This window comes from Hemiscyllium ocellatum, chromosome 12, assembly GCF_020745735.1.
Source record: "Hemiscyllium ocellatum isolate sHemOce1 chromosome 12, sHemOce1.pat.X.cur, whole genome shotgun sequence".
Classification (NCBI taxonomy): domain Eukaryota; kingdom Metazoa; phylum Chordata; class Chondrichthyes; order Orectolobiformes; family Hemiscylliidae; genus Hemiscyllium; species Hemiscyllium ocellatum.
The window spans coordinates 65,998,104-66,022,575 of NC_083412.1; the positions used below are offsets into that span (position 1 = coordinate 65,998,104).

General features: G+C 38.2%; 1 protein-coding gene across 2 annotated transcripts in view; it reads left to right on the forward strand.

The window, feature by feature from the left end:
* The window catches only part of LOC132820810 (uncharacterized), a 45,439-nt gene that overhangs the window by 14,728 nt on the left and 6,239 nt on the right, over positions 1-24,472 (forward strand). Inside the window, exons 5-9 of one of the 2 annotated variants that reach the window (XM_060833123.1) lie at positions 4,524-4,591; positions 9,933-10,037; positions 15,678-15,768; positions 17,646-19,126; positions 20,751-20,811. In XM_060833123.1, coding sequence (XP_060689106.1) covers positions 4,524-4,591; positions 9,933-10,037; positions 15,678-15,768; positions 17,646-19,126; positions 20,751-20,811 — 1,806 coding nt within the window. The remainder of the gene's footprint in view (positions 1-4,523; positions 4,592-9,932; positions 10,038-15,677; positions 15,769-17,645; positions 19,127-20,750; positions 20,812-24,472) is intronic. The other variant, XM_060833124.1, reaches the window with a different exon arrangement.

Below are 24,472 nucleotides of genomic sequence, written 5' to 3' on the forward strand. Positions count from 1 at the left end.
TCATCCAGGACAAAGCAGTTGATTTATTGGCACCACATCCATAAACATTTTATCACTCCACTACCATTACTTGGTAGAGCAGTGCATGCTATCTACAAAATGCACTCCAGAAGTTCTCCAAAGATCATCAGATAGCACCTGCTAAGCCCACGAGCATTTTCAGCTAGAAAGAGGGCAACTGATATTATACATGGAAGTTCCACCGTTTGCAAGTTCCCTTTCAAGCCACTCACTATCTTGACTTGGAAACACATTGCTGTTTTTCATTGTTGCTGAGTCACAAGTCTGGAATTTTCTCCTGAATGACATTGTGGATCAATCATAGTAGGTGGACTGCAGCAGTTCAAAAAGGCAGCTCATTGCTATCTTGTCAAGGGCAACTAAATGCTGGCCAGCCAACAATACTCACATCCCAAGAAATTATGTTTTAAAAAATCCAATATATGCATGATACTTATTTCGTAGCCATGGTCCCATCTAGTACATCACATCTTTCTCAGGTGAATTTGTGCTTCTGGCTCACAAGGTTTTTTTCAGTTCTCCATGCACATACATGTGACATTTGGGTAAAATAGTCCAGTTTTGTCTTGGTCTCTTTTTCTTCTTTGACTTGCACTGTCAGATTAACCTTTCCTTAGGAATATGGATCCCTGTCTGTTTAGATATAGGTTACTGCCCAAGTGGCCATTGCCTCATCCCAAAAATGGTTCCAGTTTCTCAGAAGTCTGCAGCTGTCTTTCTGGTTCTGTGTTGACAGTTCTTGATCTCTTTTTCAATGACTGGTTCTGCTCCTTAATCTCGATCTGTGCACAGTTAAAAGTAGATTGAAGGTTCTGTCACTGGTCCCTACAAGAACTAAGATCTTTGGATTGTCTTTCATTTGTGGAATTTATTCGTCCATTTTTGGCTTGATGCCCAGACCTTTGGTACCTGGAAACCATATGTTTGTAACTTTGATCACAGCTGACAAAAACTTTATAGCCCCTTGACTATAGAAGTTTCTGTTGACAGTCAGAATTTTGCTCTTGTTCTGTTTTCTCCCTTGGTTAACCTCTTGCTCCTTGGTGTCCTTGTAGTTTCCAATTAGCAATTATCATCCTTTTTGTTCATGTCACTGTACCTAAGGATTTATTCCAACCAGAGAAATCTCGCTGCTCAAAATTATTCCCATTTCATACTGATCTGTTTTCAATCTAGTTTCCCAATTACTAGCTACTGCTGGTAATATGTTGAGTGACCGTGAACCATCTTAGCAAAAACCTATTGCAAGGGAATACTGTGATTATGTCTAGTGACTGTCAAGCTGTGCAGCTCTTCACTCAAAGATTGCAAACATCATATACTTCACAATATTTGAAAATCTAAATTTACCCCATGAGTTTCTTTCCAAAACTAAGTACGCAATCTTTTCAAAAAACGTTACATGCTTGATGAAATCCAGAAGGAAAATTGAGCCAAAGATTTGCTACTACATTATAATTGACGAAAATCTAATTGAAATTCTGGGTCATTATTGAACCGGCACCTCAATTCACTGGACATATTCGATTGTTGTGACATGAAGTTTGTTGAGAATAAGCTGAAGTGCATCTCTTGCTATCTTCCATTGGTCAATCTGACTGGTTGATGACTCGTTATTACAGAAGAAATGCAGTATTACCAAAGGCTGTGTACTAATGAGAAGAATTAATTTCAGCTTTCATTGTAGGTTGTTTTCTAGTTTTAATTTGACTTGCACTCTTGTTAAAATCTTCGAGTAAAATCTTCCTGATGAAGGGCTTATGCTCGTAACGTCGAATTCCCTATTCCTGAGATGCTGCCTGGCCTGCTGTGCTTTGACCAGCAACACTTTTTCAGTTGCACTCTTGTTACTATTCTCTTGAATTGGGACGAGTTGATAAAGCTAGCAGTACATTGGAACATTTGTTTGGTAGGCTGTAGTAATTGGATGTTTCTTACAACATAAAGAACAGCACAACTTTTACTATTAATTAGGATGTTGCCACATGAACATATGCAGTTGAATCAGTTGAAGATCTGGGGCTTTGATACCGGCCAGTTGCCATTTGTAATGGATTGGATATGTTTGTACTAACTCAAACCTGGCTTTTTAACAAATATTTCAATTGAGTCACCTCATCAGATAGAAGAGTCTTAATAGGATGCTAAGCATTAAACCTAAAAGCTGTGTCACAGAGGCTATGCCCCATTCTCCTCAGTAGGGACATAATGGCCTTAGAGGGTGTGGTGTAGATTTAATGGCTAATATTTAGATTGCAAAAGTAAATTACTATAGGAGATTTACACGCAACCTAGTTATTATTCCTGTAATTTACAAGGTTTAGGAGTGTATTTGATATTTTCAATATATCAATGGTAGTTAAAGATGCAGATGGAAGCTACTTTGGATTGTGAAGTATAAAACTAGGGGATATAACCAAACATTTCAGGGATAAATTAGGAAATATTTCTAATAGTGCTAACACTGATAGATGTTTGGTCTCCTACAAATTGCAGTTGATGCTGCAACTGAGCGAAGTTATATGTTTGTGATTTATATGAACAATTTGGATAAAAATTTAGGAGGCATGGTTAGTAAGTTTGTGAATGACACCAAAATTGGTGATATAGTAGACAATGAAGAAGGTTATCTGAGATAAAGGGATATGATCGGTTGGGCCAATGGGCTGAGGAGTGGCAAATGGAGTTTGATTTAGATAAATGCAATTAGTCAGACTGACAAGGGCAGGACTTATACAGTCAATAGTAGGGCCCTGGGTGGTGTCGAACAAAAAGGCCTTGGGGTTCAGGTACATTGTCTGTGATGCAATTTTCAGAGAACTATGTGGTTAAATTATTTAGCATGCTTACTGTCATTGCTCAGTCCATTGAGTAGAGGAGTTGGGATGTCATGTTGCAGTTGTACAGGAAGTTGGTGAGGCCTCTTTTCGAGTATTATGTGTAGTTCTGGTCACCCTAGTAAAGGAAGGATATTATTAAATTGGAGAAAATTCAGAAAAGGTTTACAAGGCTGTTACTAGTAATTAAAAGTTTGAGTTACAAGGAGAAGCTGGAGCTTTTTTCCCTAGAGAGCAGGACTTCGAGAGTTGTCCTTTATGGAGATGTATAAAATCATGAGGGGCATAGATAAAGTGAATGACAAAGGGTAGGGGAGTTCACAACTAGAGGACGTACGTTTAAGCTAAGAGGAGAAAGATTTAAAAGGGACCTGAGGGGCAACTTTTCCACATGCAACTTAGCTTGTATGTGGAATGAACTGCCAGAGGAAGTAGTAGAGGCAGATACAGTTACAACATTTCAATGGCCTTTAGACAGGTACATAAATAGAAAAGATTGAGGGAAAAGGGTCAAATACAGGCAAGTAGGAGTAGTTTGGTTTGGAGAAACTTGGTCAGCATGGAAGAGTTCGGCCGAAGGATCTGTTTCTTTGCTGTACAACTTTGTGACTCAGGAATTGGGTCACAATGCAATAATTGCAATGGATCTGCAATAATTTTATAAAATTGGTGCGCAGACCCATTTGGCAACATTGACTAGTTTTCCTAATAGAATTGTCTGGAGATTTTCAACAATTTTGTTTTCTACTATTTTCAGTATTCCAAACTTCAAATTTGAAACATTGCCTCTAAAGTTTAGAAAGCCAGGATCATCTTTTAGTTTCTATATTGGATTGCAATTGACACAGCGGTTGTCTAATTAAAAGTTTCATCAGTATGAGTAAGTAGTACAAAATCACAATTGGTATAATCGTAGCTCTGCAGTCTGGTTGCATTGTTTTGAATTCAACTTAGATTAGATTCCTTACAGTGTGGAAACAGGCCCTTCAGCCCAACAAATCCACACTGACCCTCCAAAGAGTAACGTCACACACACACACACTAAGGGCAATTTAGCATGGCCATTTCACCTGATGTGCACATCTTTGGAATGTGGGAGAAAACCAGAGAACCCGGAAGAAACCCACGCAGACATGGGGAGAATGTGCAAACTCGATACAGACAGTCAGCCGAGGCTGGAATCAAACCTGGGACCCTGGCACTGTGAGGCAGCAGTGCTAACCATTGAGCCACTGTGCTGCCCAATAAAGATACTAGTAATTAACTTGTGTTAGGAATAAACCAGTCTATATGTTAAACACAGGTATTGGAACTTGTGGTTCATAATTTTGTCATTACATTTTTTAAATCTTAGGATGGCGCATATTGATGTTGAATGAGTATTTGAGCTAGTAATATTGGCTTCACATTGCTTGAATGATAACATATTGGTGTGTTATTTTTTAAAAAGATGTGCACATCAGGTGAAATGGCCCCCTTTTTACCCCCTCAGCCTATGAATTTCAGGCATGAATTCTGTTTTACAAAGTCAGTATCTGAACAACTCACGGAGGGTGAAGCAGAATGGCCTCGCCAATGAGGAAATAAGTAGGAGATGTAAAAGAAGTTGGTATATCTTGAGTGGATTTAAAGTGAACTAAGAAAACTTATTGTTTTAAATCCAAGGTCAAGCAGATCGGAGTTCTGAATTTAAAGCTGTTAAAGATGAACAATGCATACCAAGTATGTCCAAGGTACTGCTAAATCTTTGATCAACTTTCTCTTTCCTATAATCTGATAATTTATATAACCTTCAGCTATGATTTTTGTGTTATGCAAATCAGGTGCATAATATCAACTTTCCCAAGTGATTTATAGTAATGTATCCATGTCAAACATTGAGTCCAGCTGTTTTGTTAAATTTGTTTTCATGTGCAATTTATTTATCACAGTCACTTGTGATGGTAACATTTCTTAATGAGATTTACACTTGAAGAGTAAAACAAGCATTAATATTTTGTGATCCACGCATTTTCCTTTATTTTCCTAAATTTCTTCCTGGTGTGAAGAGTTATAAATTTATTCAAGGGGTGAGCCTTTACGGTTGTTAAAAGGATCTGGATTTTAAATTTGCCTGCTTTTGCACTATGCTGTACATAATATTTGTGCAGAGCGATTTGAATAGAACTCTTGTACTAGATACCTTGCTGACTGTTTAATCCTTACCCTACCTTAACATAGTTTTTCTGTTGTCTTCACTTACAAAGCTTGATAAAGTTGACAATGTTTTCCTTGGGGAGAAGATTAAAGTTTTCAAAATTGAGAGATATGTACAGAATAGACAGTGAGAAACATTTTCTCTTCCTAAAATGAATGAAAACAAAGCAGTCCTATATCTGAAGTAATTTGTAAAAGGATAAATGTAACATGAGAAACTTTTTTTTTGCATGTGGTTTGTTTCAGGAATGCACTGCCTGAAAGTATGATGGAGGCAGGTTCAATTGAGACACTCAACATTGCATTAAATTATATTTAAATAGAAATTATGTGCAGGGTTATGGGAAAAGACAGAAGATTGACAGTAAACCAAGAGTCAGTGCAGACATATGTGCTAAATGTCCTCTTTTGCACACTAGAACAATGTAATGCAGGAGTAAGGCATTTGACTATTCAAACTTGTCCGCCATTCAGTAAGATTGTGGCTGATCTGTCTCAGGCCTCAACTCCTCTTTGCCAGCTCTTCACCCCCCCAACTTCCCTATAATCAAAAAATCCATGTCCCCTTGAAATGCTTTATGATCTAGACTCTTTAGACATTCACTAACCTCCGAGGACAAATTCCTTCACATCCCAGCTAACACATTAGGAAGTGTTTAGAGGGATATGTGTCGAAATGTGTGGCACTGGATAAGCACAGCAGGTCAGGCAGTATCTGAGGAGCAGGAGAATCGACGTTTCTGGTGTAAGCCCTTCATCAGGAATGACAAAGGGCTTATGCCAGAAATGTCGATACTCCTGCTCCTCGGATGCTGCTTGACCTGCTGCGCTTTTCCAGCGTCACACATTTTGACTTTGATCTGCAGTTCTCACTTTCTCCTGCCGAATACTGGCAAATGGGACTAGGTGAAATTGGGATGTCTGGTCGGTGTGGACAAGCTGCACTGAAGGGTCTGTTTCTGTGCTATATGACTCTTCCACTCTATTTCCGTTTTAAATGAGTGTTGCTTTGTTCTGTAACTACATTCCGGATTAAGGTTAACCTCACTAGTGGGAACGTCTTGTCAACAGCCATATTAGTTGCATCCTTCCAACCTGAAAATTATCCATTAATCTCTCTCCTTTTATGCCACCTGGTCCTCAATCCTTGCTATCACATTATACCCAATATTCTGAACTCTTGCCATGTGCGAAAGCCATTTATTTTGCCCCTATCGAATACTTTCTGCAAATCCAAAACTTTAAATCTATAAGTTCCTCTTTATCAAGTCTGCTCACCTCTCAAAACTCCGGCAAATTTGTCAAACATGGTTTTCCTTTCAGAAAATCATCTTGACTGTGAGATTTCTTTGAACTTTTCTGAATGTCCTGCTTGATAATGTTACTTGATAATGGACTTCAGTTTTTCCAATGATAGATGATAGGCGAGCTGGCCAATAGTTTCCTGCTTTCTCTCTCCTTCCTTTCTTAAAAAAAGGCTTGACACCAGCTATTTTTCCAAACTGCTGGAGCCCTCCTGGAATTAGTGAGTTATGAAATATTCCTTAGCAAATGCATCATTATTTCTGCAGTCTTTTCGTTTAAAAGTGTTGAATGCTGGCCATCATATTCTGGCAACTTCTCAATCTTAGTTTGCCAGTTATTTTGTCCACCATGATAAAGTCTGTTACAAGATGTTTCCTCCCGTTAGGGCTTTACTTATCTGTTAACTCTCAAATGTTTACGGTGCCCTTCATTGTGAAGACAAATGTGTGGCGCTGGATAAACACAGCAGATCAGGCAGTATCTGAGGAGCAGGAGAATCGACGTTTCTGGTGTAAGCCCTTCATCAGGAATCTTGGTTTTAATTATCTGCCATTTCATTGTTCCCTGTTATTAATTCCTTAGTTGAATTCTCCAAGAATCCTACTCACTTGAGCTATTTTCTTCTGTACCCTATCTCGCTGCTTTTTATATTTTCTGCCCTTTTACTTTCATAATATATTTTCTCCCTTTTTATTGCATTTTTAGCACTGCAACCACTAACAACTGTGCTTCTGTAAAATCTGGTTCCACAAGCAGTATGTTGGATGATGTTTGAGAGATAAACATTGACCAGGATGTTAACAAGAACTTGCCTGCCCTTCAAATAGTATACAAGATCCTCTATATCTACCTGAGAAAACAAACATTTTTAATGTTTCAGCCAAAAGATAGCCTCGCTGACAGCGTTGTATGGAAGGATTCTATACTAAATTACAAGCTTGGAATACATGCTAAAATTAACGTAGGACTTGAGTCCACAATGTTTTGTGTGTGACGAGAACTGGACAACATTCAGACTTGAGCTGATATTGGCAAACAGCATTCAATCCATGCAAAGGCACCTCCAATAACAGAAAATCTACCTAACTTCCTTGACATTCAATGGCATTACCATTGCTGAATCCCCATTATCTGGGGAATTACCATTGAGCAGAAACACAGCTAGCTTCACTTTTTATAATATTGTAGGTATCGGTAGCTCAGAGGCTAAGAATCTGGTGAGATTTTTACCAATAGACTCCCCAATGCCTGTCCATCATTTCGAAGCCACAAGTTATGAATGATTCACTTGCCTGCATGAGTGCAGTTCCAACAACACTCAAACTCAACACCATCCAAGGCAAAGTAGCCTGCTTCATAGGCACCCCATCAACCAATTTAAACCTAGAGGATAGTGGAATCAAGGGTTATGGAGATAAGGCAGGGACAGGATACTGATTGAGGATGATCAGCTATGATCATAATGAATGATGGTGCAGGCTCAAAGGGCCTAGAATGGCCTACTCCTGCACCTATTGTCTGTTGTCTAATTCCTTCCACTAATGATGCAAAGTGGCAACTGAGTGCACAATCTGTAAGATTCGCTGCAGTACCTCACAAGGTTCTCTTGATTAGAATCTTCCAAACCACCTAAAAGAAGGGCAGCACATATATAGGATCACCACCACTTGCAAGTTACCTCACAAAACCCCATTTTGTCCTGATTTGGAACTGTCACTGAATATAGTTGAGGTGGCTAAATGAGAAAGTTCAGTGTTCTGATACCATCTGCAGTAGTGTTAATTTTTCTCAAATTATGTAACAGCTGCTGATAATTGTAGTGCCGTGAAATGCCATAGAAAGTAGTTAGCAGCCAGTGCAGCAGTTCCCACAGCGGCATTATTTTAGCTCATTTATATTGCATTTGGGTCTTCTAAGAGAAATTCATTTACTTTTTATTTGCATTTCCTGTTGATTTCCAGAAAAGCCATCAACAATGCTGAGTACAATTTGTGCTTTTTAATGTACCAAACACTGAAACATAATTTCACATTTATCCAAATCCTCACCTTGCCTTCATGTTGTCTTTTAAAATTATCATCAAGCACACAGGTGTCCCCATGAGGACTGCTTATTATTGAAGCATGCTCAAGTAACTGGGGAAGGAATCATTATGTTAACTATCTTTTACAGGGTAACCTTTGGAGAGCACACATCTTTCCTTTAAGAAAACTTGAGTATAACTCCATAAACTTACAATTCAATTCCCCTTTGAGTTTTGAATAATTATCCATTATCCTGGCAGATATTGTTTTCTACATTTATGTTTAGAGAGATTTGAATGTCCTTGTACACATATTATGCAGAATGTTAACATATGTCTTGCTGTGACTGTTTTACTGAGACAATATCAGGAATCTTGTAGACCACTTTCATGCTCAGACTGACTGTAAACATTTTCTGTTATTAGTGTTAGAGCCCTTATTTGTTAAACCTTAAGTAAGGCTGTGTTCTAGTGGTAATGTCACTGGACTAGTTGTCCAGAACTCCAGGATAAGAAGGCATTAGTTCAAGAGCCACCTGCTTCAGTGGTATGTATGAATGTCTCTGAACAGGTTGATTTTTAAAAGATATCTGAGGACATCATTCAAACCCTACCCATGGCAAATGGTGAAATTTGAATTTAGTTAAAATCTGGAATGACAAGCTAATCTAATTGAATCCATTGTCAATTGCCATAAAAACTTATCTAGTTAATTTATGTCCTTAAGGAAGGAAATCTGCTTACCTTGTCTGGCCTTTATATGATTTCAGACCCACAGCAGTGTGATTGACTTTTAACTGCCCTCAGATAGTAGGGGATGGACAATAAATGCTGACCTTGCCAGCAACGCCCAAGTCCCATGCACAACTTTAAAAAAACTGTGTGTGGGTCAGTATTCTAGAACTCTGTTCCAGACAGAATAATGGGCATACTTGTGCCATGTGGAAGCAGCAATTCATCCGGGTGGCAGAGGTGCACTAACTTCTCCAGAACAGGTAATGACGGACAACAAAAGCTGACCATGACAGTGACATCTGACACTGAAGCAATTGCTACCCTTGAGCTGAGGCTGACACCTACTGGTATCCAATGTGTGATGCATGTTTGAGAACCATTTTGTACCCTACTGTGGGTAGTCAAGTGAATGATGAAGAGAAGCTGGCAGATCATGCAAGGAAGCTTCAAAGAAGCTCTGTATGTTCACTTGATTGCTTGTTGGATAAACAAGACTTACTTTCACAATGGAGATCGTACAGTTCCAAATTTTGATTAGGGCTAGCGATGTTAGTTTTATTGAAGATGGCCCAACTTTAGGACATGTGGTTTTGTGTAATTCTTCACGTTAGTAGCTGATCTTGAAAAATTGGCTTGAATCAAAACAGTATGTTTTGCAGTTGTCCATCAAAGTTTTTAAATTTTCCTTTAATCATATTCCTGTGAATGCTTTGTTTATGATTGATATAAAACATTTTGAATCAAGTGAGATATCACCATTTTGCATAGTCAAGTGAAATGTAATAAATTATATATTGTACTTCTTTTTAAACTAGTTACAAACCAGTATCTCCATTGGGAATATGAACGTGGGCGATAAATACAAAATAGATGTAGATATGCTGGCTACTGGCCTTGATAAACCTGGAAAGCAAGTCTTGGTGAGTGTAACATTCCTGTGTATTTTTAAAAAAGTATTTACATATTTTAAGGGTGGTAATGGGCAAACTTGGAATTAATGGTATGTAAATAAAAAAATTAAAAACATTTCAGATTTGATTATCAATCCACATTGTTAATGAGTTGGACTTATTTTTTATAAGCTATAGTTATCATAGAGTTTGGGTGTTTAATGACTCTTTAATGGCATGACTAAATCTTCAAATGAATGTTTGCTTTCAGTAATTATATATCTATCAAATCATTTTAACTTATTTCATTAGAATCATTGAACTATGGAATATAAAGGCCATTGCACCTTTCCAGTGCTTTTGTAGCTTCTTTGAAAGCATAATTTATTAGTGCCACCCCCTTCCCTGATCTTATTATTTCAATATTTATTTATTTGCCTTTTAACAACAGATTATTGACTGTTAATTTTCCTCTCACTATGCGGAGATTCATGTCTTCCATTCTGTAACATTTTAAATAAAACAAAATCTTGATCTGTTGGTAATTGCATCTCCAGTTTTTGATATTGTAATGGATGTAGTTTTATCCAGTTTATGATTTCAAATGCTTTTGGCTTTGAGCCTTTTTCAGATTTGGTCTCGCCTATCTTTTGATCTAATGAGAACAGCTCCAGGTTCCTGAAGTCGGCCATCTATAATTGGAAGTTTTCATGCTGTTCTATTAAATCTTCTTTGCACCATATATGTGACTTTCTTCCCATAGTAAAATAGCTGCAACTGTATTCTAACTGACCTTGCCACTAGTTTATACTCTACTTATAAATTATGGAATTTCATGATTTCCTTTTATGTTTATCAACTCCTCATTTTGAAGCAGCAGGGTGTGTGCGTTCATGTGACCATCTCACCTGGAAAGTCTTAATGGGATGACAATGGTTGCATAGCCTGGAGAAGATAGGTCTCTTTAGTGCCACGAGAGCTAGGAGGAGCTTTAATGGTGATGTTTAAAGGCATCAGGATTCAGAATGAATAAAAAGGAAACATTGCCTGTCATTGGAAGGTCAAAAATCAGAAAGCACAGATTTTTGAGATTGACGAAAGAGCCGGATTAGTAAATTGTTTAATAATAACTTTCAATAGGGAACTGAGTAAAAACCCAGAGAGAGAAAAAGATTGGAGAGAGAGAGAGGGTAAAAGACTAGAGTAGGGAAACCTGGCTGCTCTTTGAAAGGGCCAGCACAGACTCAATAGGCCAACTGACCACATCTATGTTTTAGGAATTTGTGATGAAAACTGCCATGCTGATGTCCAAAGAGGGTCAGGTGTTGGAACAGTAATGCTGTCACTGGACTAATAATTTGGAGATCAGGCTCATACATTTCCAGCATGGGTATGAATCCTGATGGTAAAATGTGAATTCAACTAACTGTTCTAGAATTGGAAGCTAGTCTAATAGTCACTCTGAAACCATTGACAATTGTCATAAAAATCCATATGGTTCACTAATGTCCTTTAGGAAAAGAAAATATGCCATCCTTGCCTAATTTGGCCAACATGTTATTCCCAGACTTGTAGACTGGTTGACTCTTAAATATTCTCTGATTTGGCCTAACAAGCCACTGTTGTATCAAACTGCTAGAGAAAAACCAAAAAAGGTAAATGCACCTGGACAGACCATCTGGTTTTGATGAAAATTACAAAGATGAGACAAAGCCTTTTAGCCGCTGCAATGTCCTCCTTATTAACAAATGATGGCTTGTGCAAAGGTTGAAGTTGTTCCCCATACTAGTCAAACAACAGACTGATGCTACCTGCAAGGTATGAATGACTTCATGATATTGATTGTCACTGATAGCTCTCTCACCATCCTTGGTTGTGGCAGTGGTATGTAGTTAGAAAGGAATAGCTCTGAGAAAGCATTATCTCTGGACATGAAGTCTTGTGGCATCAGTTCAAACGTGGGCAAGGAAATCTTTGGCTGTTTATCACCTACAGTGTCATCCTCTTAATTGATGAGTTGGTTGTCCAACCATATTGAACTTGCTTCAAGGATACACCTCTGGTGACAAGGGCACAGAATATATTCGGGGTGGGGGGACACTTCAGTATTAACCAAATATTGGCTCCATAGTACCATTGCTTAAAAACAAAAGTCTTAAAGGAATCTTCAGCAGTGCTGTCCAACCTGGCAGCTGTTGGTGAAGTAACAAAGGGAATAAAAATTGATTGACTTTGCCGTCTGAAGGGCTTCTGCCTAAAACGTCGATTTTCCTGCTCCTCGGATGCTGCCTGACCTGCTGTGCTTTTCCAGCACCACTCTCTCAGCTCTAAGTTCCAGCATCTGCAGTCCTCACTTTTGCTTTTGTTGTCTTCAGTCTATCTGCAGCAAATACATTGACCCATGACAGTATCAATAGGAGCGACTACCGTAAAGCCTTTGTGGAGATAAATCCCACCTTAGCATCAGACACACCTTAAAATTGTCAGGTGAACCTAGTGAAGTTGTACTACTAGACTACATGCACACCATGCAACATTAGCAGCAAGTGATAGGGCTAAGTGATTCCACAACCAAAAGAGCAAATCTAAGCTCTTTCGTCCTGCCGCATGCAATTTTGAATGGTGATGGGACAATAAACAACTCACTGCGGGACGAAACTGTATAAAAACCCCTATACTTTAATGGTGGTGGAACCTAGCACACAGTACAAAAGGCAAGAAGCAAAGGGTTATGTTTGACAAATGTATTTGGAAATGGAAAGATGGCTATAAGTGTTTGGTAGGGCTCAGTTTTGAATCCTTTGCAGTTTTTGGTATATGTTAATGAGTTGACTTAAATGTGAAAGGTGTGATTGGGGGACTTGCAGACAACACAATTGGCCATGTTGTTTGAAGTGAAGTTTGTGGCTGTTGGCTGAAAGATAATATCACTGAGTTGGTTGAGTGTGAGAAAAAGTGCCAAATGTAATTTAACTTGAAAAAGTGTGAAGTTATGCATTTGAGGAGAATGAATGAAACGTGAATTCACTAAATGAAGAGGATATTGAGAGTAGAGGAGGTGAGACCTTGGAGTGCATATCCATAGGCCCCTACAGATGGCATGATATAGAGATGAAATAGATAAGGTACATAAGATTCTTTCTTTAGGTGAGTTATTAAACATAAGTGGAAGGATGTAATCACGGGAACTAAATAAGATATTGGTTAGGTTGCAGCTGAAGGGTTTTGTACTGTTCTGATCACTGCATTACATTGAAGGACAAGGAGGCAGAATATGGAGGCGATTTACAAAAATGTTGCTAAGCCTTGAAAATTGCAGCTATGAAGTAAGATTGGCTTGTGAAAGGTTGTTTTCTTTAGAACCGGACAAACTGGGACTTGACCGAGTTGTACAAAATAATGAGGGACTTGGACAGTGTACAAAGGAAAAACAGGTCGTCCCTATCCACTGAGTCCAGTCATCAGGAGCCACAAAGAACAATACAGCATGGGAACAGACCCTTTATCCCACCAAGCCTGTACTGATTTCAATCCTTATTTACACCTTCTACTTATTGCCCACATGTGGTTTATATCACTCTGTGCCTTCTATTCATGTGTCAATCAAAATATGCCTTAAATATTGTTAACATGCTGCTGCTGCTTCCACCACTTCCACTGGTGGTTTTCCAGGCACTTTCCACCCTCTGTGAAAAAATATTTCCCTACACTTTTCCCCAAAACATTCCCCTCTCACCTTGAATCTGTGCCTTCCTGCGGTTGACCTTTCCACCCTGGGAAAAATTGTCTCACCATCCTCCCTGTCCATGCCTCTCATAATTTTGTAGACCTCTATCAGGTAAATCCTCAGCCTCCATCTTTCCAGTAAAAATAATTTTGAGTTTATCGAACTTCTCATACCTAAAGATAGGCAACATCCTGGTAGACCTTCTCTCCACAGCCTTTCCAAAGCTTCTACATCCTTCTGGTAGTGTAGCAACCAGAACTGCATGCAGTATTCCAACTGTGGCCTAATTAATGTTTTATACAGCTGTAACATTATTTGCCAACTTTTATATTTGATGCCCTGGTCGATGAAGGCAAACGTGCTATATGCCACCTTGTCTATCTTATCCAGCTGTATTGTCACTTTCAGGGACTGGTTCCTGTCATTCTGTCCTTAATTTTCACAGGAACATGCACTATTAATAATTGGCCTTGAAAAGACATCCACATTTCAAATGTGGATTTACCCTCAAACAGCCATTCCCAATCCACATTCTCCAGTTCTTTCCTAATTCGGTTATAATTGGCCTTTCCCCAATTTAACACCTTCATCCCTGGTCCACTCTTGTCCTTATCCTTAAGTATCCCAAAAAAATATGGAATTATGGTCACTATTCCCAAAATACTGCCCCACTGAAACTTTGATCACCTGATCGGGCTCACTTCCCAATATCAGGGCCAGTATGGCCTCTCCTCCTTTGGATTTACCACACACCTTTCTGGATTTAGCTAACAAATTGCTCCCCACCCAAACCCCTGGCAATAATGGAGTCCCAGTCAATATAGGAGGGGACCCACCAGAACAGCCCTGTTATTTTTACATCTTTCCAGAATCTGACCACCTGTTTCTTCCTCTATCTCCTGCTGGCAGTTGGGAGGTCTGTAGTCTAATCCCAGCATTGTGATTGCATCTTTCCCAATCCTGAGCTCTACCCATAATGCCTCATTGCAACATTCCTCCAGGGTATCAGTTTTTGTACAGACACAGATTTAAGGTGACTGGTAAAAGAAATAAGGTGGACATGAAAACATTTTCAACCCGAGGATGATGGGTGCATGGAATTGGCTGCCCATGATGATTAAGATGGGAACTTACTCATTTAGCAGAAACTGGATCAGCACTTGACATGCTGTAATCTACAAGTCTATGGAGCAGGTGGGGGATTATGGGATTATAATGGATGACTACTTCATTCAGCTAACACAGATTTGATGGGCTGAATGGCCTCTTTCCATACCATCATCTTTCTATAGTTCTATATTTTGAGCCATCCAGACCAAATCAGCTCATTTGACTGACGCCGCATCTGCAAGATGCACTGTAGTCTTTCAACAACACTGTCCAGTGACTTGTACCATCTAGTGATGCATAGCGGCAGGTGCACGGGAACACCATCCCCTGTAAGTTCACTTAGGAGCCGCAAACCGTCTTGATTTGGAAATGTATCATTGTTCCTTCGTGTTTCTGGGTCAGAATGCTGGCATTCTCTTTGGTACACACTCAGGCCAGTTACAATTTCCATGTACTACAGCAGTTTGAGAAGGTAACTTAAAACCTTTTTGAAAACATTTGGTGACAGAGGTAACTATTGTGATCAATCTGAGACACCCATATTCTTTGGATTAAAAATAACATCATTCAGAAATATAAACAGATGGAAGCTTTGAAGGGAGAATTGCCACATGATTTTGCTTGAGCGATTAATTACAAAATAACTTTAATAATGGGTGTACCGTGGAAATACCATTACTTTTCAAGCCACACATTGATCTAACTATTCTTACAGTGCAGGTTATAATGTATTGTTCAGTAGTCTAACTTCATGTGATTTGGTGCTTCTACATAGAAAAGTATATAATGCCACATGGGTTTCCTTCTCTTAACCATTAAATGTGTTTTTGAAGGTGGAATGTGTAGGGAAGACGAAAGACAAGCCATTGATCATGTTTACTCCCACGTCGAGGCTGGAAGTTGGATTGTTGCATGTTTATCATGGTATGGATATATTTTTGCACTTGATTAATGCCTATCTAAAGTTATTAGCTATCTGAGTTTTGTTTTTCCAACTTTTTTTATTGTGTTAAATTCCTACCCAGAAATACTTTGATAAAAATTGCACAATATTGTATTTGAAAGCAATCTAATTTACGAAAGTCTTGTGGACTGAATATTTGTATCTTAATAATGTGGAAAAGGAAGCCCTGTAGAGAAAATATACCAAAAAATAAATCAAATGAACTGGTACTTGGAGTTTGTACGTTTTGCTTTAGATTTTGGGTATGTCTGGGATGTTTTGTGATTACAGCAATACTGGTCACTCTTATAAGTGATTTTAAGCATTTTGCATCAGAATTTGTTTCTGTTCTTTGCAATAACCAATTTTCCATCTGCAATGGCATGGTTTGAGATTAGAATCCTTATCTAAACTGGAATTAAGAGGCTGGATATTCTGAGTAGTATTTTTTTTAGAAAGAAGGGAACTCATTTCAGAGGTTCTGATCTGGGCTCCTTCAGAAATGCTGATGCATTTTTCTTTCTGGCATTTCTGGGATATTTCTGTATTATCAGGGAAGAATTTGTGGAATTCTTTACCAGAGGGCTGTGGAGGCTGGTCATTAAGTGTACTCAAAGCTGAGATATTGTAATAGGTAAGAAATTGAGGGTTATGTGGATAAGGCAGTAAAGATGAGTTGTGGATTATCTGATCAGCCATGATCTCATTGAATAGCATAGCAGGCTGGATATGCTAAATGGGCTACTTCTGCTCCTAAATCTTATGATAGCAAGCCACACCTCCCTTTACACAGCAGTAAGCAACACTATGTTGAAATGTGAAGATCTAGAATCTCAGCCACTTAACATTTGTCAGCAGTTATCAATACATAAACTGTGAGGTTAGGATTGCAGAACAGTAGGGTGCCAAGTAAGGTAGAGGGTTCTGGAGGAGGTATACTTTGGGGTGTTTAACGAAGAAATTGGGTGAGTTAAGTAGTTACTCGTAAATTTGACCATGTATTCAGTGGTCTACGAGTAATTGTTTATTTAACTTCACCATAAGTCAATTAATTCCCTGATTTAAATGAATACTTTTGGAGAGTGCAAAGTGTAGCGTATTGCCCAGTGGAACCTTTAATTTCTATGGTGATTCCATCTGAGTGTATGATGGGGGTTCTGCAGGTACCTCACGCACAACTCAAGTCCAAACTGCGATAATGACAACTGACTTGGAAAATACAGACTGTTTCATGTATGTATTTCTCCAAGCATTTTGAAAAAAGATATTTGCTGAAATGAGACTGAATAGGAGTCATTTAGCAGTTTTATTTCACAGATAGCTGGTGACCATACTGAACAATAATTGAGGCAGATTAGTCTTACCAAACTAGAATTGAGATTAATGTTAACCATATGGTACAGCATGGCAAAACCTGAATGACCTGAGCGTTTTCTTTTATTAATTCTGATCCCAAGAAGCAAAAGAAATTAATGACATTACATCATTAACGCAATTGGAGTGATAAGATAACATCTATATCTGAAAGTGTCTACTCTTTTTCCCATGCTTTTGCATTATTCTGCCGAGTTGGGTTTTCTGGCTACAAATTAGTTCTCTGGCTACAAAAAAAACAGTTCTAATCTACAAGTTTGTACTTATCTTCTATTTTCCGAGTCCATGTCTATGCGACTGAAAGCATTTCTGGCCATTTTACAACACTTTCAAATCATTGGTAAAATTTAAGTACAGTTCCATTTGTAACTTATCAGGTATCTTTGAAATTTTTTTTAATCTGTAGCAGCTAATTACATATTGGCTTATTAGGAGGTAAAATGTTATGTATGATTGATTTCCACGTAATTTGTTTGTCTCTTAGATTGCAGAGATGACTTTCGGACATCAATTTCTGGAGATTTAAATAATTCATCAAGATCCAAGCATGATGATAAAGATGATTCACATTTCATTTCTTCTGTGTCTAATGACTCTTTGTCAGCAAGATCACTTTGTGAACTTGGTGGCAAGGAAGTTGCATATCCACTGAGACTTGAGAACAACAGAAGCAATGTCTTAGATTTGGAAGAAACTGGATCCATTTGTATCAACCAAGATTCCAGGGAAAGCCACGATGATTCATCTGGTTTAAGTGATACAACCCTTATTGATATCTATCCAAGTATGCTAGCTTCGATGAGTAACTTGCTCAACCGTAGTTACAAGACACAGACTGCCTCCAGATTAATAAAGCACTATCGACGTCTCCAGTTAAATGTGTGTAAATCAAAATTAAATACAACTCAAGATGGAATAAGAATGAAGAGCAAAATGGATGTCCAAAAATCAAATGTGAAGAGTTATCCCATTATTGAATTGGAAGCATGTAATGGAACCAACCAAGTGAATAGAAATGTTTGTTCTCTGAAGAAATTCAAAACCACAGAATGTAATTTTGATTCATGTATTTCTGTGATTGATGCTGAAGATTCTGAGATTGTGCAACAAACAAATTCCAAATCATCTGAAACTAAAGATTCCAACTTTAGCAATTCCTGTCATGATGCAATTAACTCTCAATCCCTACCAACAAGTCCTTGCAGCCCAATAAGTCCTGTACTAGTTACAAATTGCTGCAATGTGAGCAAAACGTCAAGTCTAAAAATAACTTTGAATGAATCTTGTTTGCCTCAACTGGATACCATGATTAATTCTAGTTTCAAATGTTTGAGCCGAAAATCTAATCCGTCAAAGGCACAGTCACCATACTCGAGAAACATTTTTAATCATCTACCTGAGGCACAACTATCGCCATCAAACAACAGTATGGAAACAAAAAGAAATTCTGTTGTCAATTCCAAATCACCATTTAAAATGCTTTTGCATTCAAGTAATATTTCCTGTACTGCTCAAAAAATTAAAAGGAGACATTCGTTTTCCTCCACATGTTCTGTTCCAGGCATGTTCCATTCAATTCAGAGCCCGCTTAAAACTCCAGCAAGAGAGATGGATGCATTTGAATCGGTGTATCAAAGTTTGGCTCATAATTCATTCTCCTTTCCAACTGCTGTGAAACTTCCCAATGTATTGAATGCTTCTCCTATCCCTGGTAGAACTGTTACATCAGTAACATCTGTTACAAATTCATCTTTCCAACTATCAAGAAAACGTGCTGCCTCTACGGACAAGATAATGGAAACTTCCCGATTACCATTAAAGAGATTCTGCTCTTTGCCAGAGTCCTCTAGTTCAAGACAGGATAATCCAGAAATGTTAACGCTGAATACTATATTGCAAGGACAGAATTACCACTGTACAAAAATAAGTGGCTTTTATTCACCAGGAAGCCAGCAGCAAAGAGGGGTAAGGTCCAAATTGAATTATTTTTTAATTAAAAATTCTGAGTGAACGTTGGCACAATTTTAATTAAAACATAACCATGGATATTTGAAATATCAATACTGGAGCATCAATAAAGCATTAGCACTGAGGTTATGGATTTTTGTTATTTCAAATTTGCATTTTTGCTTTATTTATTCATGGGATGTACGCGTCACTTGCTAAGCCAGCATTTATTGCCTATCTCTAATTGCTCAGGACAGTTAACTGTTAACCGCATTATTGTGGTTCTAGAGTTGCATGTGTCCCAGACCAGGTATGCAAGGCAGGTTTCCTTTCTTCAAGAACACTGAACCAGATTTTTTTTTTAATGACAACATGATTGAGGTTATGTGGTGGCTGTTGGCTTGCTTTTTAATTCAAGCTTTCTACCAAATTCAAATTTCACCATCTGCCATGTGAGATCTGAACCAATTAGTTCTAGAATCCCAACCTGTGGTTCTGAATTATTAATCCAGTGCCTCCCTAGAGTTTTTCACCTGTATATCACTCAGCTGCAGCAATGGATAAGAGCTCAGACCAAAATGAATCAAGAACACTGCTTCACAAAGTTCATTGGTTTACTTTTAGTCTTTCTTTCGTTCCTGTAATGTACTGTTACCAAAATACTAAATATGCTTAATACAACTAGTAACTGTCAGGGGATCTTCAGATTAGCAAATCCAAAATGAGAATTATTTTCATCAACTATTAGTAGATTAATTTTAACCCTATTATTTAATGTTTTGTTCAGACTATTGCATTTAAATACCTTAAATTTATACTTAATTTTGATCTGTGGTTATGAAGAAAGTTTTACTTCTAGTTTGTTTCAGGACCCTTTTGCTGACTCTTGTATAAATTGAAGGTATTTTGTTTGAAGGAAATGGCATGTCAAGTTTAAGTTGTGTTCACTGTATTTTTGCACTACCCTATTAAGCTTAAATAATAAATAATTAATCTAAAGAATGCAGTAGTCTGAACAAAACGTTAAATAATGGGAAGTAGTTTATTTGTAATGTTTTTATGCTGGAAATTATTCACAAAATTAGCACAAATGGCTTCAGAATAAATAGCCTTTCCTTTCATTCTTAAAGATCCTGTGCTTCAGTTGTACAGGAAATTTATTGTCATTTGTTTCCTCTTTTGAACATTTTAACTGCACATGGCTATGGAAATTCATTGATCATAGATAAATCAAGGACAGTAATTAATGCTGTCTAATTAGGGCCAGCTAACAATCTTAGCCTGAATTTGGAGCAGTTGAATTGATTAAATTAGTGGATTCTATATTTTGACCTTTAAAATGGTAGTTATTTTCAAGCAGGAATTTAAATTCTGACTATCTTTGTTTCCATTGTACTATACATATTACATGTGTGCAAATCTCTTGGAAAGATAAATGAAGTTGCAAGGATTTGGGGAATTTGCAGGGCGTGCTGCTAACTGGGTTGCTCTTCAAATGAACCAGTGCAGAGTTGATTGGCCAAATGGTCATCTTCTATTGATTTAAAGTTACTATCTATCAAGATGCTTATAACATTGAGATATCTCAAATGCAGTTCACATTTTTACATCAAGTTTGTTTCTAATTTTTCACTTTTTCCAGAACTTGACTGTGAGCTCACCTATTAAATGGGAAGATATCTATAGAAAATACTCCAGTCATGGTATGTATACAAATATTTTGCTCAGCTCTTAGTTACAGTTCATTTTATGCAATTGTGTTATAACTGAAACAGCTTGAGCATTTTAAGTATATGGGTGTTTAAACACAGGTAGGCATCAAATGTTTTGTAAGCTGTGAATTGAAAAAGTACCTAATTTCTAAAGTAACAACAAAAATTTAAGCTATAACAGCATCCCTCTTAGCACTTCAGCTATGAAGCAACTGCCCCAAAGTGGCTTTCAGTATGCAGGACTATTGGATTTGAGAGATTTGGCCCTTCAGCCCATTGAGTTTGCATCAACCTATCTTCACTAATCTAAACTAAGTTGGCAGGGGCATCAAGGGTTTCAGAGTACAATTGGGATCCGGAGAGAATGTTTTGCAGGGGAAGATTAATAGCTAAAATTAGAGGAGATAGCGAGTGAGTCAGGAAAGTATCGACATTGCAGGCTAGTTGAGGCACAAGGGAATTTGGCAAGGTTGGATGGTATTGATTTTAATGTTAGGAGTCTGACGAACAAGGCAGATGTGTTGAGGACACAAATTAACATATGGGAAAATTATGTCATTGTTGTCACTGAGACAAGGTTGAGAGGGGCAGGATTGGCTGCTCAACATTCCAGGAAATGGAATCTGCAGATGAGACAGGAGATAAAAGATTGCCACTGTAGAAAGATAAGTAGCTTTTATTCACCAGGAAGCCAGCAGCAAAGAGGAGTGAGATCCGAATTGATTTTTTTTTTAAACTAAGAATTCTGAGTGAACATTGGCAGGATTTGAATAAAAATATGACCATGGATAGTTGCAGTTCTGATCAGGGAATCTATTGCAGGAGGAATAACATCTTGATTTCTCAAATGAAGCCACATGGGTATAATTTAAAAACCAAAAGGGAACAATCTCATTTCTGGGTGTGTATTAAAGGTCTCCTAAAGGAAATGGAAGAGCAGATAAATTTCAGGGAAGTGTAAAAATAATAAGATAAAGATAATAGGAGTTTTGAGCTCGTCCAGTATGAACTGAGGCAGTCAAGGTTTGAAAGTTTTGCACATAATAGAATTTATAAAATGCATACAGAATCGCTTTTTAAGAGTGCGTAAAAAGCTTCATAAGAACAGGGGTGGTCCTAGACTTAATTTTTGGTAACAGAGCTGGGCAGGTGGGGAAGCATTTTACAGCTAGTGATCATAACTCCATTAGATTCAAGATCCTTATTGAAAAGGACAAGATGGGTCTGAAATCAAAGTTTTCAACTGAGGAAATGTTGATTTTTAGTAAAATCATATGATTTGGCTAGGATGGACTGCAGACGGATTCTTTCAGATAAATCTGTCTCCGAACAATGGGGTGCATTCAGAAAGGAAATATGGAGAGTTCAGGGTCAAAACCCTGGATATTGACTGACATGCAAGAAAAAGGGAAGCTTATTGCAGATATGGAGGACTGCAAGAAGCAGATGCCTTAAAGGAGTGTAGAATATGCAAGAAGGAATTTTATAAGGTTTTAAGAGGGCTGAAAGGGAACATGAAAGGATGTGGGCAGGAAAAATAAAGGAAAATCTTAAGATGCTCTGTACAAAGTATGGCCCATAAAGGAACACAGTGGTAATTGGTGCGTGGAGCTGGAGGTTGTAAATGAATACTTTGTGTCAGTGTTCAGTTGGGAGAGAGACAATATGGTTATAGACGTCAGGGTGAAGATCTATCCTATAATCAAAGAAATTAGCAAAAGCTCTGAGTGGTCTGGCAGGCTTAAGAGTAGCACTTCAACTGGCCCTGGAGATTTATCTCAATTTGTTGGGTGATGCAAGGGAGGAAGTAGAATGGGTTTTTACAGAAATTTTCAATTCCTTTCTGGCCACAAGAGGTGTTGGAGGACTGGAGCACAACCAATGTGGTACTTTATTCAAGAAGGAAGCAAGGATAAACCAAGAACTTACAGGCCTGTCACTCTCACCTCCGTGGTGGGAAAACTGTTAGAAGCAATTCTGAGGAACAGAATTAATCTACATTTGGAGAAGTTGGAAATAGTCAGGAACAGTCAGCATTATTTTGTTAAGGTATGTTCATGTGTGACCAGCTTGACTGAATTTTCTTAAGTGACCCAGTGTGAGGATGAGGGCAATGCTTTTGACATAGTCAATTGTTCAAGCTTCTAGTCAACTCAGGCTTGAGATTGGATAGTCTGCAGTTCTTCTAGTGAGTCTTGCGAGTTCCTGCTCTTGAATCATATAAATCACAGAATCCCTATAGTGTAGAAACAAGCCCTTTGGCCCAACAAGTCCACACCGATTGTCCGAAAAGTAACCTACCCTATTACTCAACATTTTCCCTAACTAATATAGCTAACCTACACACTCCTGAACGCTATGGGCTATTTAGTGTAGCCAATTCACCTAATATACACATCTTTGGACTATGGGAGAAACCGGAGCACCTGGAGGAAACCCGCACAGACATGGGGAGAATGTACAAACCCCATGCAGACAGTCACGTGTCCAGAGGCTGGAATAGACTTCTGATCTATTTTCAGGACAAAGTTTAGGGTGGTGACATATTGACAGTGTCACTGGACTAGTTATCCAGACAGGAAAATCAACACTTGGGACCGGAGCCCTTCATCATTTTCCTGCTCGATTTTCCTTTCCTCGAATGCTGCCTGACCTGCTGTGTTTTTCCAGCAACACGCTCTCAACTCTGATCTCCAGCATTTGCCGACCTCACTGTCTCCTAGTTATCCAGACACCCAGACATAATGCCTAGAGATGTGGATTCAAATGTCACCAAAGTGACTGGTAGAATTTGAATTCCATCAGAAGTATAGAATTGAAACTAAAGTGGTGCAGATCACAACAACTGTTGTCGATATAAAAAAAAGTAGTAATATCCTTTTTGGAAAGGGAATCTTAGTATACAGCAAACCTTTTATTAACCAGCATCCATAGGATCAGGAGTGTGCGATTGGTCAAATGTTCCAATTGATCAAGAAGTCCACATAATCAGTGTAAAAATACAGATTAAGTAAGAGAAAGACAGTAGAGGGTTATGCTAGTTATATACTGTTGTTTTTTGAGATTTATGTTGTAAACAATACTGCAACCTTGCTTTAATTAAAACATAGCAGCAGACAGCTTTCTCATTTGCACCCTCAACTGGCTACTCTGACTTATTGCGATAATAGTGTAAACTTCTGGTATTTGAGGTATATAATTTTTGTCAGTTTATTAAGTGTGATGGTTTGTAAAGTGCTCATTAAAACAAAGTTTGCTGTATTTCGTAATAATAGTACTCAATTATTGCATTAGGAAGCTCAGGGGTGCTTGTCCACAGATCCCTGAGGGTGCCAGGGCAGGTTAGTAGGATAGTTTTAAAAGGCATGGGGGACACTTGGTTTTGAGTGGTGATGTTGGACTGTGGAGATCTTAGCTTAAGCCATAGCTAGAATACTGTGTGTAGTTCTGGTCACCGCATAATAAGAAGGATGTGATTGTGTTGCTGGCAATACAAAGGAAATTCCCCAGGATAGTCCCTGGGCTGAAGCATTGCAGATATGAAGAGAGGCTGAATATGCTGGGAATGTTTTCTTTGGCACAGAAAGTTGAGGAGGGTCCTGATTGATTGTATAAAATTGAGGGCTATGGACAGCTTATCCGAAGGGTCACT